The sequence below is a fragment of the Perognathus longimembris genome, chromosome 3, assembly GCF_023159225.1.
Source record: "Perognathus longimembris pacificus isolate PPM17 chromosome 3, ASM2315922v1, whole genome shotgun sequence".
In the NCBI taxonomy this organism is placed as follows: Eukaryota; Metazoa; Chordata; class Mammalia; order Rodentia; family Heteromyidae; genus Perognathus; species Perognathus longimembris.
The window spans coordinates 46479633-46492174 of record NC_063163.1 but is presented as its reverse complement, the minus strand read 5'-3'; the positions used below and the strand labels follow the sequence as shown (position 1 = coordinate 46492174).

Sequence of the window (12542 nt, the reverse complement as noted above, 5' to 3'; positions counted from 1 at the left end):
CTAGCTTCTGGTGATTTCTTGGCAGTTTTTGGCATTCCTTGGTTTGCAGTTGCTTGCGTCATTCCAACATCTGCTTTTTTGTCTCGCGGTGGCTTTTCGGTCTTCACCTGGTCATTTTCAGAGGGGGGCATGCTGCTCCAACATGACTGCATTTTAGCTAGTCATCTCTGCAATGCCCCTCAGGCCATGTTCTGAGGTACCAGAAAGCAGGACTTCAGCAGAGGTTTTTGTTGTTGTTGTTGTTGTGTTTCATTTTGTTTTTGAGATGAGGTCACCCTATGCTGCCCAGGCTAAGCTTTAAACAACCAAGCTGAGGAGATCTTCCTGCCTTAGCCTTCTGCGTAGTTGGGACTGGAGGTGTGCGCCACCGTTTCAGCTTCCACCTATCTTTATAGGGAGAGAACTTCAACCTACAACATAATTAGAAATCAACATGGCATATGTAACTCAGTGTAAGTGCATTTGGGGTCCTGAATGAGCATATGAGCTGTACCCCAAGCCCATGTATCTTTCACAGTGTGTGAAAAGCCATCCATGGCCCTAACATGGCAGATTATTGTATTTGAGAATAACACATCTTAAATGCTTATCTTATGTCACATACTTTTTAAAAACAGTATAGAAACTGTTTTATGTTGTTCACAAATGTTAATGCTTTTAAGATGGCTTTGCTTTCCAGGAGTATTGGAAGCAGCTGGAAGAAATACGCCAACAGTATCACAGTGACATGAAGGAAATTAGGAAGAAGATGGGGAGAGAGCTAGAGGTAAATTCACTCATCTAGAAGGAAATGTGCTTCCAGTTTAGAGTTGACTAAATGAGTAGATAGTGGATTTTCATGAGATTACCAGATGTGTAGGACCCTCAGCCTGGGGAAGGTCCTCCCCAGAGCAGGATGTGGTTCATGCTGGGAGCCAAATGCACTGACAGCCTTACATGCAAGTGGGTCTCAGATGGGAATTCTGAGCCCAAGAAAGATGAGTTGAAGACCTTCCTTTCCTCCCTCCTTCCTTCACACCTCCCTCCCTCCTTCCTTTTTTTTTCTTTCTTTTTCTCCTTCATTCTCCTTTCTTTCCCTTCTTCTATTCCTTTCCTTCTTCCTGTCATGAGTTTCCAGTGAAGGTTTGTGAAGTTGCCCTTTAGAAGTGAGTATTTTCCACTTAGACTCCTACTTCTGGACAAGTCATAATGGCAAGAAAACTTGGCACAACTTTGCTGAGTAAGCAGGAAAATAGACAAGTAGTAAGAAAGAAGCACACTAACAGATGAAGTATGGTTGCTCAGAGGGAGAGACACAGAGCTCTTTGACATCAGGGGTATTTATATGAAGGCAAGGTCTGACTTAAAGTTATTCAAGAAAAGCATGTATCTTTGCTCTGAATCACTCTGGTATTACCCTTTTATTACTTGGGCTCTGGACTGACCCACTCTTTGAGACTTTGATCTTTATGTTTGGACATCCCTTCCAGAAAATAATGCATCCTGTCATAAACCCAATGTTTATCTTTGATATTCAGAAACAGTGAACTTAGAAGCAAGAAAGATAGTGCTTCTGTTTCTAAATACATTGTTTCTGAACTGGCTGGTTAACTCCTCACCATGGTTAATCTATCCTGCCTTGTTGCTTCCTTTTTCCTATGTTGAGGTTCTAGCCCAGGACTTCATACATGCTTGGCCAAGGCTACACAACAGATATTTCTATAAAGGCTATGAAAAAAGCATTTGAAGAATACCAAGACAGTCTCAGAACCACAAATAGAGCTCTTGTGCTGGATTTGGCTCCATGGTAGAGCTGTTGTCTGGGATTATGAGGCAGAAAAGAAAAAGAAATAAAGCAGTTGGGGGAAGACTGCAGCTGCTCCCAGTGATCCTGTTTGCAATAGCAGGCTAGAATGTTCTTACTGGGCTCTGGTAAAGGGACAGAAAGTAGTTTCCAGAATTCACACAGAACCATTTTCATTGACCGTGTACTATCTGTATTAAAGGTGAACTCAAAAATCAGTCAGAAAACCTATTTGGTGAAGAAGAGTACCCTGCCAGTGTCCCAGGATGCACCTGAGGAAGAAGCTCCTGCTCCAGTGCAGGTAGGGATGGCTGCCAGATGGCTGCTTCCCAGTGGGGCTGCTCTAGCCTGGTGCTTCTCACCTCTCCCTGTGCAACGTGATAGAGCCAATCCATCATGTGAAGTCCTTTTTATAAAGCGCCAGTCCTTTTACTCATTCCTCTTTTCTTTTTCTGTGTCCCCCTCCCCCCCCACCCCAATCTTCCCTAGGCAACCACAGAATTGCTTCCTGCCACAGCTGCTGAGTTTGCATTTTCTAGATTCATTTGCAATATGTAAATGAATCACACAGTACTCTCTTTTGTCTTATCCATATTACACACATGAATTGTTGGTTGTTTCTCACTAGGGCTGGATGCATGCAAGTCTATAGATGTATCAGCATTTGCTTGTCTGTTTACCTGTGGATGGGTGTGTGGGTTGTTTCCAGCCTTTGCCTATTACAAAGCTGCTGTGAACATTTATGTACAAATATTCATGTAGGCATGGGCTTCTTTCTTGTCTTTTGAATAAACTCTTTGGACTGGATTAGCTGGATCATATAGTAGGTTAATGCTCAATTTTTCTTTTTTTTCTTTGTAATCCTGAGCTTGAATCAGGACCTCACAAATGCTAGGCAAGTGCTCTATCCTGAGCTACATCCTGAGCATCTTTGTTTTTCACTGTGTTGCCCTGGCTAGCCTTGAACTTATGAGCCTTCTGCCTCAGCCACCTCAGTAGCTGAGACCACAGGAGCACATCACCATGCTCGGTGTGTGTATTTAACTCCTTAAGAAATTGCTCCATGAGTTTGGAGAGTGAGAGTGAGACAGGCTAACTTGAGGAAAATGAGGCCTATTGAAAGCAACTCAGAAATTTGGTATTTAGAAGACACAGAAGTGCCATCTTTGCTTCAAAGAGAGACAGCAGGATGCATTTCTTTCTGAGGAATGCATTCCTTATCCCAAGAAATTAACACTTGTCTGACAGGATGCATGCTTTCCTGAGAAAATTGCTTCCTCCAAATTTAAGCCACCTCCTACCCAAAATGCGGATTACAGAGTGCCTTCTTTATCTCAAGGATAAGGATCTGTTTTATGACAGGATGCAAAACATCCAGAAACTCAGAATGTAACACCACGAGTAATTAGAGCAAAGATAAAAGACCCCTCACCCTCAGGCTTTATCATATAAATGCCCCTAACAGCCAAGAAGCTGTGTGTGGGGGGTCTCTCTCTATCTCCCTTTGGCAGCACCCACACTGTTAGTGTGTGCCCCTGCCCCTGTTTGTCTGGTTTTTGTCTGCTTGTCTACTTGCTTACTTACTCAATAAAGCTTTGCCAAGTTTTCTTATCTTCGTGACTTGTCCAGAAATTCTTAATCTGCGATTGAAGTTAAGACCCTAAGTGAGGAGTCCCTACTTTCAAAGGAAAACCTCACAAACCCTCACCTGTGTCTGGTGACAGTAGTACCATGTCCCATTTCCACGAGCGTTGTTTGACAGCTCGGATTCCAACCCCCCCCCCCCCACCTTCTTCCTCCCTTCCTCTCTCCTTTCTTCCCTCCCTCACCATCTCTCTGTAGCTTTCTCCTCTCTGGGACTCTGTCCTTCCAACTCTATCAGCCTATATCACCAGGTTCTCAGCCTCGCCTTATCAACTCAGGGGTCTGCCCTGCTCAGCCTGGGGCATGGATTCCCCACCAGAGCCTGAGAACTCTCCCCACATAGGCTAGATTTGAAGGGCTCATCTCACTTGTTTTTTGTTTCTCAAACATCCCATTTTTCCTTCTAGATGTCTAATAGGTTAAAGACTATCATGTCCATATTGTACATGTCACTGCGCTCATTTCTGGTGGGGTAGTCACTCCTGGTCCCTGACCAGAAGCAGACATCTGTATCACTCAGTCCTTGTGGGGCACAAGGGCAATCGAGTTCCGTTTTTCTGGGAGAGAATGAGGGAAGAAGTGACATTGTCTAAAAAGAAATGTACTCTTTACCTGACTTATATAACTGTAACCCATCTGTATATCACCCTTATAATAACAATTTAAAATAATTTTTAAAAAGAGTAAAATACAACAAAAAATGTTCTCATTATCTGACTTCCATAACTGTAACTGCTCAGTCCATCACCCTTATAATAACAATTTTTTTTAAAAAAAGGAGCTGGACCCCAGCTGCTCACACCTAAAATCCTGTGGTTCAAAGCTAGCCAGGGCAAGAAAGTCCACGAGACTCTTACCTCCAGTTCACCTCCAGAAAACTGAGAGTGCTGTTGCTCAACATGGTAGAGCACTAGCCTTGAACAAAAGAACTCAGGGACAGTGCCCAGGCCCTGAGTTCAAGCTCCAAGGCTAATTTAAAAAAAAAAACAAAACAAGTTTTTGGACATGTTGAGTTAGAAGAGATCTGAGATTTGGGGGCTTTTCCCTTTGCAGTAATGTTTTCTCCAGACCCAATATCCAAGGCCCAATATCCTTCCTGGTATGAAATCAAAAGCCATGTACCTTTTCCCTCACTTTATTTTTACCAGGTCCTTAGTTTTCATCCTATCACCTTATTTTATCTTCTTTTGTCATTTAATATTTCTTGGAATTTTGTCATTGATTTATTGACTTGTTACTACTATCCTGCTTCAGGAAGAGCCCAAGATAGGCTTAACCTAAGAAACCTCAGCACATGGCTCGCCTCTCAACCTGGCCTTTCAAATCTTCTTATCCATTGCATAGTCTTCTTGTCTTCCTCCTTTAAATTGCCTGCCAAGTGTTACAGCCCACCCTTTATATTGTCATGCGTTGGGGACTTTTCTTACGTTCTTGATTGAGTTACTAAGCCTCTTAAGGGAAAGATTCTGTTGTCAAAATTACATTCTTGGGCCAGGATACAGATCAGCAGTAGAGTGCTTGCCTAGTATGCATGACATCCTGAGTTCAATTCCTAGCCCTACAAAATTATATTCTTGAACTGGATTGGGTTGGAATGGACTGTACTAGAATAAGGAGTGCTTTGTCACACTATAGAATTTTTACCCATTGAAATGCCTGTGATAAATCCACAAATACCTGTTTGTTGAGTGCTATGTCTAAGTTTTTGATGAATGATTGACTTTCCTTAACAAAGGCATGCTTTTGTTCTAAAATCAATCACCCAATTCAATCTAAAGATCAAATCATAGAAATACCAAGTGCTGTGCATTCAGAAACTGGAAAGTATAATTGATTAAGTGATAGAAATGTGTTTTTATTTTAAATTCCAGGACATTGAAAGAGTCTTAAAACAAATTAGGCTTCAGAAGACAAAGGAAAGTAAAATTTCGGAACAGAAATATAAAGCTAAGGTAATAAACATTTTTTCTTTTGATTTCATATTAGAAGGCTGACTGTGGGTCTATCCCTTAGGGTCTGGGTTGCCTACCTAATTTATCTTCTATTTTGTAGAATAACCCTATTTAGTGATTACATTAATGATTTGCAGTAGTGGTATCAAAATAAATTGACCCAAGGAATTATAACTGTAAAGCTTCTATTGAACTGCTAAATGAATATTTTTATTCTTGTTGTTGTCTTTTAGAGTGGGGTAAAGTTTGAAATTCCCTTAGACAAGTGTGTTTCTGGTGAAAACACCTTTCAGGAGGATGAGGTACGTCATAAAATTATACATTTCTCCTGTGAGAAAAGTTTCATGGCATTGTTCTGCAGACTCCTGAGGTCCTAGAAGGGTATTGGGTATTCAATTGAGCTTTCCAAATGCTCATGTATGAGCATGTGTGTGTGTGTGTGTGTGTGTGTGTGTGTGTGTGTGTGAGTGTGTGTATGTGTAGGCACTAGGGCTTGAACTCAGGGCTTTCTGTTCTTGCTCGGCTTTTTCACTAAAGCTGGCACTCTATGATTTGAGCCACACTTCCTCTTCCAGCTTTTTACTGGTAAAGTAGAGATAATAGTCTCTTAGATTATCCTGCCTGGGCTGGTTCCAAACCTTGATGCTCAGATGTCTGCCTCTTGAGTAATTAGTATTACAGGCCTTAACTACCAGCACATGGTCCAAACACTTTTTAGTCCCTCTCCCCTATTCTTTTTTTTTTTTGAAATCCCAATGGATTATTTTAAGTCTTAGTTACTGATAACTTTAAACATGTCTTTGGGTAAATCTCACATATGTGTTTGGATTCTCCTTACTTGAGTAGCAAATGCAAATGTACTTGCAGATCCCATCCTAATTATATTGTTTGATTCAACCTCATTTTTTATACTCAATTAACAAATATAAAAGATAGATGATTTGGTTTTTTATTTCCTCTTCACTGAATTCACCTTTTAGATTAAAAGATAAGTATAAATAAATAATCATATCAGATACATAATATGTTTTAGTGGTGCTGAGGATTAAACCTAATACCTTATCTATGGAAGGCCAGGCAAGTGATCTCCCAGTGAGCAACACCCCACCACCTTCATGTTCTCTGTTAAATGAAAATTTTCAGAGCTGAGCTGTCACTCAGTGGTAGAACATGTGCTCAGCATACACAAGGAGTTGAGTTCAAAATCCTCAGTACCAAAAACAAACAAGAAACTCCTGGATGTTTTTATGCCATTTTTTCATATTTTAAACAGCATTTTCCACATAAAGCTTTATTGAATAGTGATAGTCAGGGCTTACTTCTACCCAGTGTTAGTGCCCCAGAGCTGTGGAATCTGAGCAAGCAGGGCTGGGAGGGGACACATCTATGATCTATTCTTTGCCTGGATATTCTTGAAACAGAAATGGTGGTTTTAAGCTGGTTGCTAGTGGTTCATTCCTGTATTTATAGCTATTCAGGAGGCTGAGATCTGAGGATCATGGTTCAAACCTGGCAGGAAAGTCTGTGAATGTCTTATCTCCAGCTAACCATCAAAAAGAGAAAATTGGAGCTGTGGCTCAAGTGGTAGAGTGCCAGATTGAGCCAAAAAGCTTAGAGACAGTGCCTAGGCCCTGAATTCAAGCTCTAGTACTGGTACAATAAAGAGAGAGAAAAAGAAAGGAGAGAAAGAAAAACAGAGAAAGAAAGGAAGGAAGGAAGAAAGGAAGAAAGGACGAAAGGAAGAAAGGAAGAAAGAAAGAAGGAGGGAGGGAGGGAGGGAGGAAGGGATTGCTGTTTAGTACTGATTATGGAGTATTAGTTTCACAGACCTAACAAGAATCTTGAGTTGGGTATAGCTGTCTGCCTGTGGTTTCAGCTCTGTGAGAGGCTGAGGCAGGAGCATGGCTTTGTCCAGGAGTTTGAGACCAGCTTGGGGAACATAGGGAGAGCCTGTACCAATAAAGAATGTTATGCTACATACTGCAAGCAAAGAGTAAATGAGAAGCTTTGAGAATTCTCTAAGCTGCTACTGCAATAGAATAATATTGGATTTAGAGTGTGGCTAACATGAAGTTGCCCTGTAACCAAGGTTTGTCACTGATGACAAAGAGAAAAAATGAAAACACTGCTTTTTCTCTCTTATCCAAAAGAGTTCACCTTTTAGAACTCTAAGACTTTGATGTCAGGTGCTTTTGGCTCATGTCTGTAATCCTAGTGCAGGAAGTGAGATCTGAAGATCATGGTTCAATACCAGCCCAGGCAGGAAGATCCTTGAGATTCTTAGTTCCAATTAAGCCAAAAGCTAATCTGGAACTGTGGCTCAAGTGGTAGAGTGCCAGCCTTGAGTAAAAGGCCCTGAGTTCAGCACTAGCACACACACACACACACACACATACATGCCTGTACAACTGTTTAATAGTCATATATTGAATATTTAACATGCAACTTAGTAATACTAGAAAAGGGCTTGGGATATGACCTCGTGTCAACAGTGCTTCCCTCATATACATGAAGCCCTGGGTTCAATTCCTCAGTACCACATATATAGAAAAAGGCCAGAAGTGGCGCAATGGCTCAAGTGGCAGAATGCTAGCCTTGAGCAAAAAGAAGCCAGGGACAGTGCTCAGGCCCTGAGTTCAAGGCCCAGGACTGGAAAAAAAAAGTAATACTAGAAAAAAAAAGAATTGTAGCCCCTTCCCAAGGTTTATTTCTCACAAAACACTGTGAAACTGCTTTAGGCAATGGTTGCACTAAATGACACTTTGACCTTCGAGGATGGCATGAAGTTGAAGGAATACAGACATGTGAAGGAGCAAGAAGATTACACAGACAGAGCCTTTGAAGAGCTCTGTGGCCCAGAAACTGGTATGTGTTCCTTGACAGCTGTGAATGAGCAGGAGCCATTTCATTAGATGTCTGTTTCGAATGTTCCACTTGGCTCCTGGGTCTCTTCCTGCTCATCCCTGCTGCTCCTTTGGCAGCATGGTGACAGAGATGGTAGGAGCTTGAATGCCTGCGGTGCTTTCTGATCATAAAATCAACTTCTCCAAGTTACCTCCTCTTCCAAGTAGTAATAGCCACACTGGCTATTGTATGAACAATAATCTCACCAGATGACACAGAGGAGATATGGTACAGAGGACACAATGCCATGTGATGTGTTTTAACAAAGGGTGTTCCCTTCATTTTCTCTGTGCTTCTCCATTGTATTGCCCTATTCCCTAGAGGGTTCACCCTTTCTTTAGTGTCTCCTCTTTATTCTTTACCTGGTTGCTATAATAATAATAATAACAACAATAATAATAAACCAAACAATAATAATTATAATAACTACAAAATTATAAGGACTAGCATTATAACAAGTATATAACACAATAGCCATAACAATAGTAACTGTCATTACTAATAAAACAAGAATAATAGTCATATAATTTCTGGAGTGTAAAGTCCATTCTATATGGTCTCACAATTAATACTGAATGGCTGGTCCTGAAGGGATCCACTTTTCCCACCCTAGCTTTCTTTCTTTCCTATCACCATAATGGGGTTCATGCAGCCTGCAGGAGCACCCATCTTCCTCTTTAGTAAGCGAGTATTTACCCACCTGCCTGGCCCATTTTCCCTTCCTAGAGTACTTTTTGCCTTATATCTTTCTGGAGACATGGTTACTAAAGTTAATAAGGCATTTGACTGAGGCTCCCCTGTGCTGCATATTGTGCTTGATGGTAAGAGAGCTCAAGCATGCAACTGGGCACTGCCCTCCTCCATACCAAAGGAGTGTCACAAGCAAAGGAAAGGAGGCATGAAACATGTTCAAAGAGCTGTGGCGGGGCTCAGTGGTAGTGCCTGCCAAGTAAATGCAAGGTTCTGAGCAAACACCAGTAAGCAAAAAAAAAAAAAAAAAACAAACAAACAAAAAAAAACAACCCCCAAATAAAAGAGAAAAACAGCTGGGCACCTGCTAGCTGACATCTGAGGGTCATGGCTCAAAGCCAACCTAGGCAGGAAAGTCCTTGAAGTTTTTATCTCCAGTTAACCACCAGAAAGCCAGAAGTGGAGCTGTGGCTTAAGTGGTTGAGCACCAGCCTTGAATTAAACAGCTAACGTACAGCACCCAGGCCCTGAGTTCAGGCCCCAGCACAAAAACAAGAGAAAGAGAGAAAAGGTGTGTGTGTTCTAAGGAAAGTGATTAAGAGTTCTCCCACATGATTTAATGAATGTGTCTTATTCATGTCACTAATATTTCCTTCATGGTCAGTAAATTTTGTCAGATAATCAAATTTCCACAGTAAAAGTGCAACAACTTTTAACTACCCTGTTTGTGGTTTCCTAAGCTCTGATATTACACTGTCTTGGTTCCTGAGCACTTGGTTTGATGCAGCTAGTCACACCCTGGCTGCTTTGGAGTTAACGAGTGACTCTCTTAGACACAGAGTGCTGCCCACAGGCTGCCACAGCTGCAAAAACAGGAGGCAGTGGGAATCCAGAGCACCTGAGACTCTGCTGCAAATGATGGCAGCAGCGGATGTCAGCACTGCCTGCCCCACCATGCCTGATGGTGAGTGTGCTCAGTTTATTTCAATCGGCACCAAGGAAGACCAGGGGGGCCTAGCAATTGTGTTATCAGAGCTCATTCTGTTAGGATAGATTTCCCTTTTGAAATTTTTTAAAAACTGTCAAGGAAGTTGGGGTAAGGGGTAACATATTGTAGGCTGATATGTTTATAAAAGGTGGGATTGAAGCTGTTTGGGCAGAAATGAGAAGGGTGGAGATGTTTGCCCTAAGGACAGTTGGAGGGCCTTGGTTACTGTGGACAAGTACTTGGCCCACTGCTTGGCTTGCTTCTGGGAGTTGAGCCATGTCTTTTTTTTTTTTTCAGTTTATAGAGACCTTGTTCATAGAACAGATTCTGGGACATATGTGTTGAAATGGCATCAAAACAATAAGCAGAACTGGAGCTGAAGCCCCATAGGAGAGCCCTTGCTTGGTATGTGCCAGGCACTGTGCTCTACAGCCAGCACCACAGGAAACAAAACAAAAGGAGGGGAGGGGAGGGAGGGAAGAGGGAGGAGGGACCCGGGGGGGGGGGAGAGAGAGAGAGAGAGAGAGAGAGAGAGAGAGAGGAGAGAGAGAGAGAGAGAGGAGAGAGAGAGAGGAGAGAGAGAGAGAGAGAGAGAAAACCTTTTGTGAGGTTTGTTCCAGTTTGTATGACTAGAAATAATTAGTTAAAGTGTTAGGTATCTAACTTTTATGTGTGAAATACATTGGAGATATATATTGTTGTCGGCTGTAGGGCTTGAACTCAGGGCCTGGGTGCTGTCCCTGAGCTTTCTTGCTTAAGGCTAGTGGTGCTCTACTACTTCCAGCCACAGCTCCCACTTTGGGTTTTTGAATGGTTAATTAATTGGAGATGAAAGTTTCTTAGGGACTTTTCTGCCTTGGCTGGCTTTGAACCGTGATCCTCATATCCCAACCTCCCAAGATGCTAGAATTACACTGGTGCCCTGTGATATTTTAACATTTTTTGTTGCTGGCACTGGGATTTGAACTCTACCACCGGAGCCACATGTCTACTTTTTGCTTGTTAATTATTAGAGGTAAGAGTCCCTCAGATTTGTTTACATGGCTAGCTTTGAACCTCTGTCTTCAAATTTCAGTTTCTTGTGTAGCTATAGATGTAAGTCACTGGAACCTTGTTCTGTATTGTTAACATTAATTTTTAGATTGTTAAATTACTATAAACTTTTTCTTGAAATTATTTTATTTTGAAGTAATCATAGGTTCCATAGGAAGTGGCAAAAATAATTAGAAAGGCCCTATGTATCTTTTCTCAGACTATCTCCAAAGTTATATTTTACACAATTGTAGTATAGTTTGTGTGGCTGTGTGAATCCTGGGACTTGAACTCAGCCTGGGCAGTGTCCCTGAGCTTTTGTGCTCAAGGCTAGCTAGTGCTCTACCACCTGAGCCACAGCTCCTCCTTTGGCTTTTTTGGTGGTTACTTGGAGATAAGAGTCTCTGAAAAAGAGCTTATTTTCAGTCCACTCTCTACAGATTTTATTCCAAACAACTGGAAAAGGGTTTTGTTTTCTCCTCCATCCCCTGGAGAGACTTGCCTGATAATTATCCCAAAGAACTGACCATGCTTGCCAGGCAAAAGTAAAGGAAGAAAAATCCAGGATGCTACTTCTTTTTGAAAGTGGTGGGAAAGCTAGGCACTGGTAGCTCATGCTTGGAATCTAAGCCACTCAGGAGGTTGAGATTTGAAGATTGGGGTTGGAAGCCAGACAGGATTGTCCATGAGACTCTTTATCTTCAGTTAACCAGAAAAAAGCTAGAACTAAAGGGATGGCTCAAATGGTCCAGAGCCTTGAGTCAAGCAAAAGAGAGAGGGCCTCAATTCAAGCCCTACTATCAACACAAAATAAAGAACACAAGTGAATAAAATGAAGTCCAAGGAAAGGCAATTGATTAGATATGCCCTCCAATGCCAGCTTAATAATTTCCTTGCAAATTTGTGGAGAGTCATATATTTCATAACTAAAGTTGGAATGAGGGGGCTGGGGATATGGCCTAGTGGCAAGAGTGCTTGCCTCGTATACATGAGGCCCTGGGTTCGATTCCCCAGCACCACATATACAGAAAATGGCCAGAAGTGGCGCTGTGGCTCAAGTGGTAGAGTGTTAGCCTTGAGCAAAGAAGAAGCCAGGGACAGTGCTCAGGCCCTGAGTCCAAGCCCCAGGACTGGCCAAAAAAAAAAAAAAAGAAAGAAAGAAAGAGTCATATATTTCATAACTAAAGTTGGAATGAAAAGATTAGTTTTCCCAAGGTTTCAAGAATTAAGTGTAAAGATACATATAATTACTTTCTAGGCCAATATGCTATTTATTTGTTTATTTATTTGCTTATTTACTTAGAAGATTCAATACCAGCCCTCCATGTCCTTGTATTCAACCAATGACAGATGGAAAATATTGTTTTGTTTCTGAACTCAGGGCTTGGGTGCTATTTCTGAGCTTCTTTTGCTCAAAGCTAGCTCTCTATCATGTGAGCAAGAGCTCTGGTTCTGACTTTTTGGGGGTAGTTTATTGGAGATAAGTCACATGGACTTACCTGCACAGGCTGGCTTCAAATGTTGATCCTCTGATTTCAGCCTCCTGTAT

General features: G+C 41.7%; 1 protein-coding gene across 1 annotated transcript in view; it reads left to right on the top strand.

The window, feature by feature from the left end:
• The window catches only part of Nek5 (NIMA related kinase 5), a 59957-nt gene that overhangs the window by 33304 nt on the left and 14111 nt on the right, over positions 1-12542 (top strand). The window contains exons 15-21 of the mRNA XM_048341442.1: positions 680-766; positions 1986-2078; positions 5299-5379; positions 5613-5681; positions 8118-8250; positions 9761-9785; positions 9837-9937. Of these exons, the coding sequence (XP_048197399.1) occupies positions 680-766; positions 1986-2078; positions 5299-5379; positions 5613-5681; positions 8118-8250; positions 9761-9785; positions 9837-9937 (589 nt within the window). The remainder of the gene's footprint in view (positions 1-679; positions 767-1985; positions 2079-5298; positions 5380-5612; positions 5682-8117; positions 8251-9760; positions 9786-9836; positions 9938-12542) is intronic.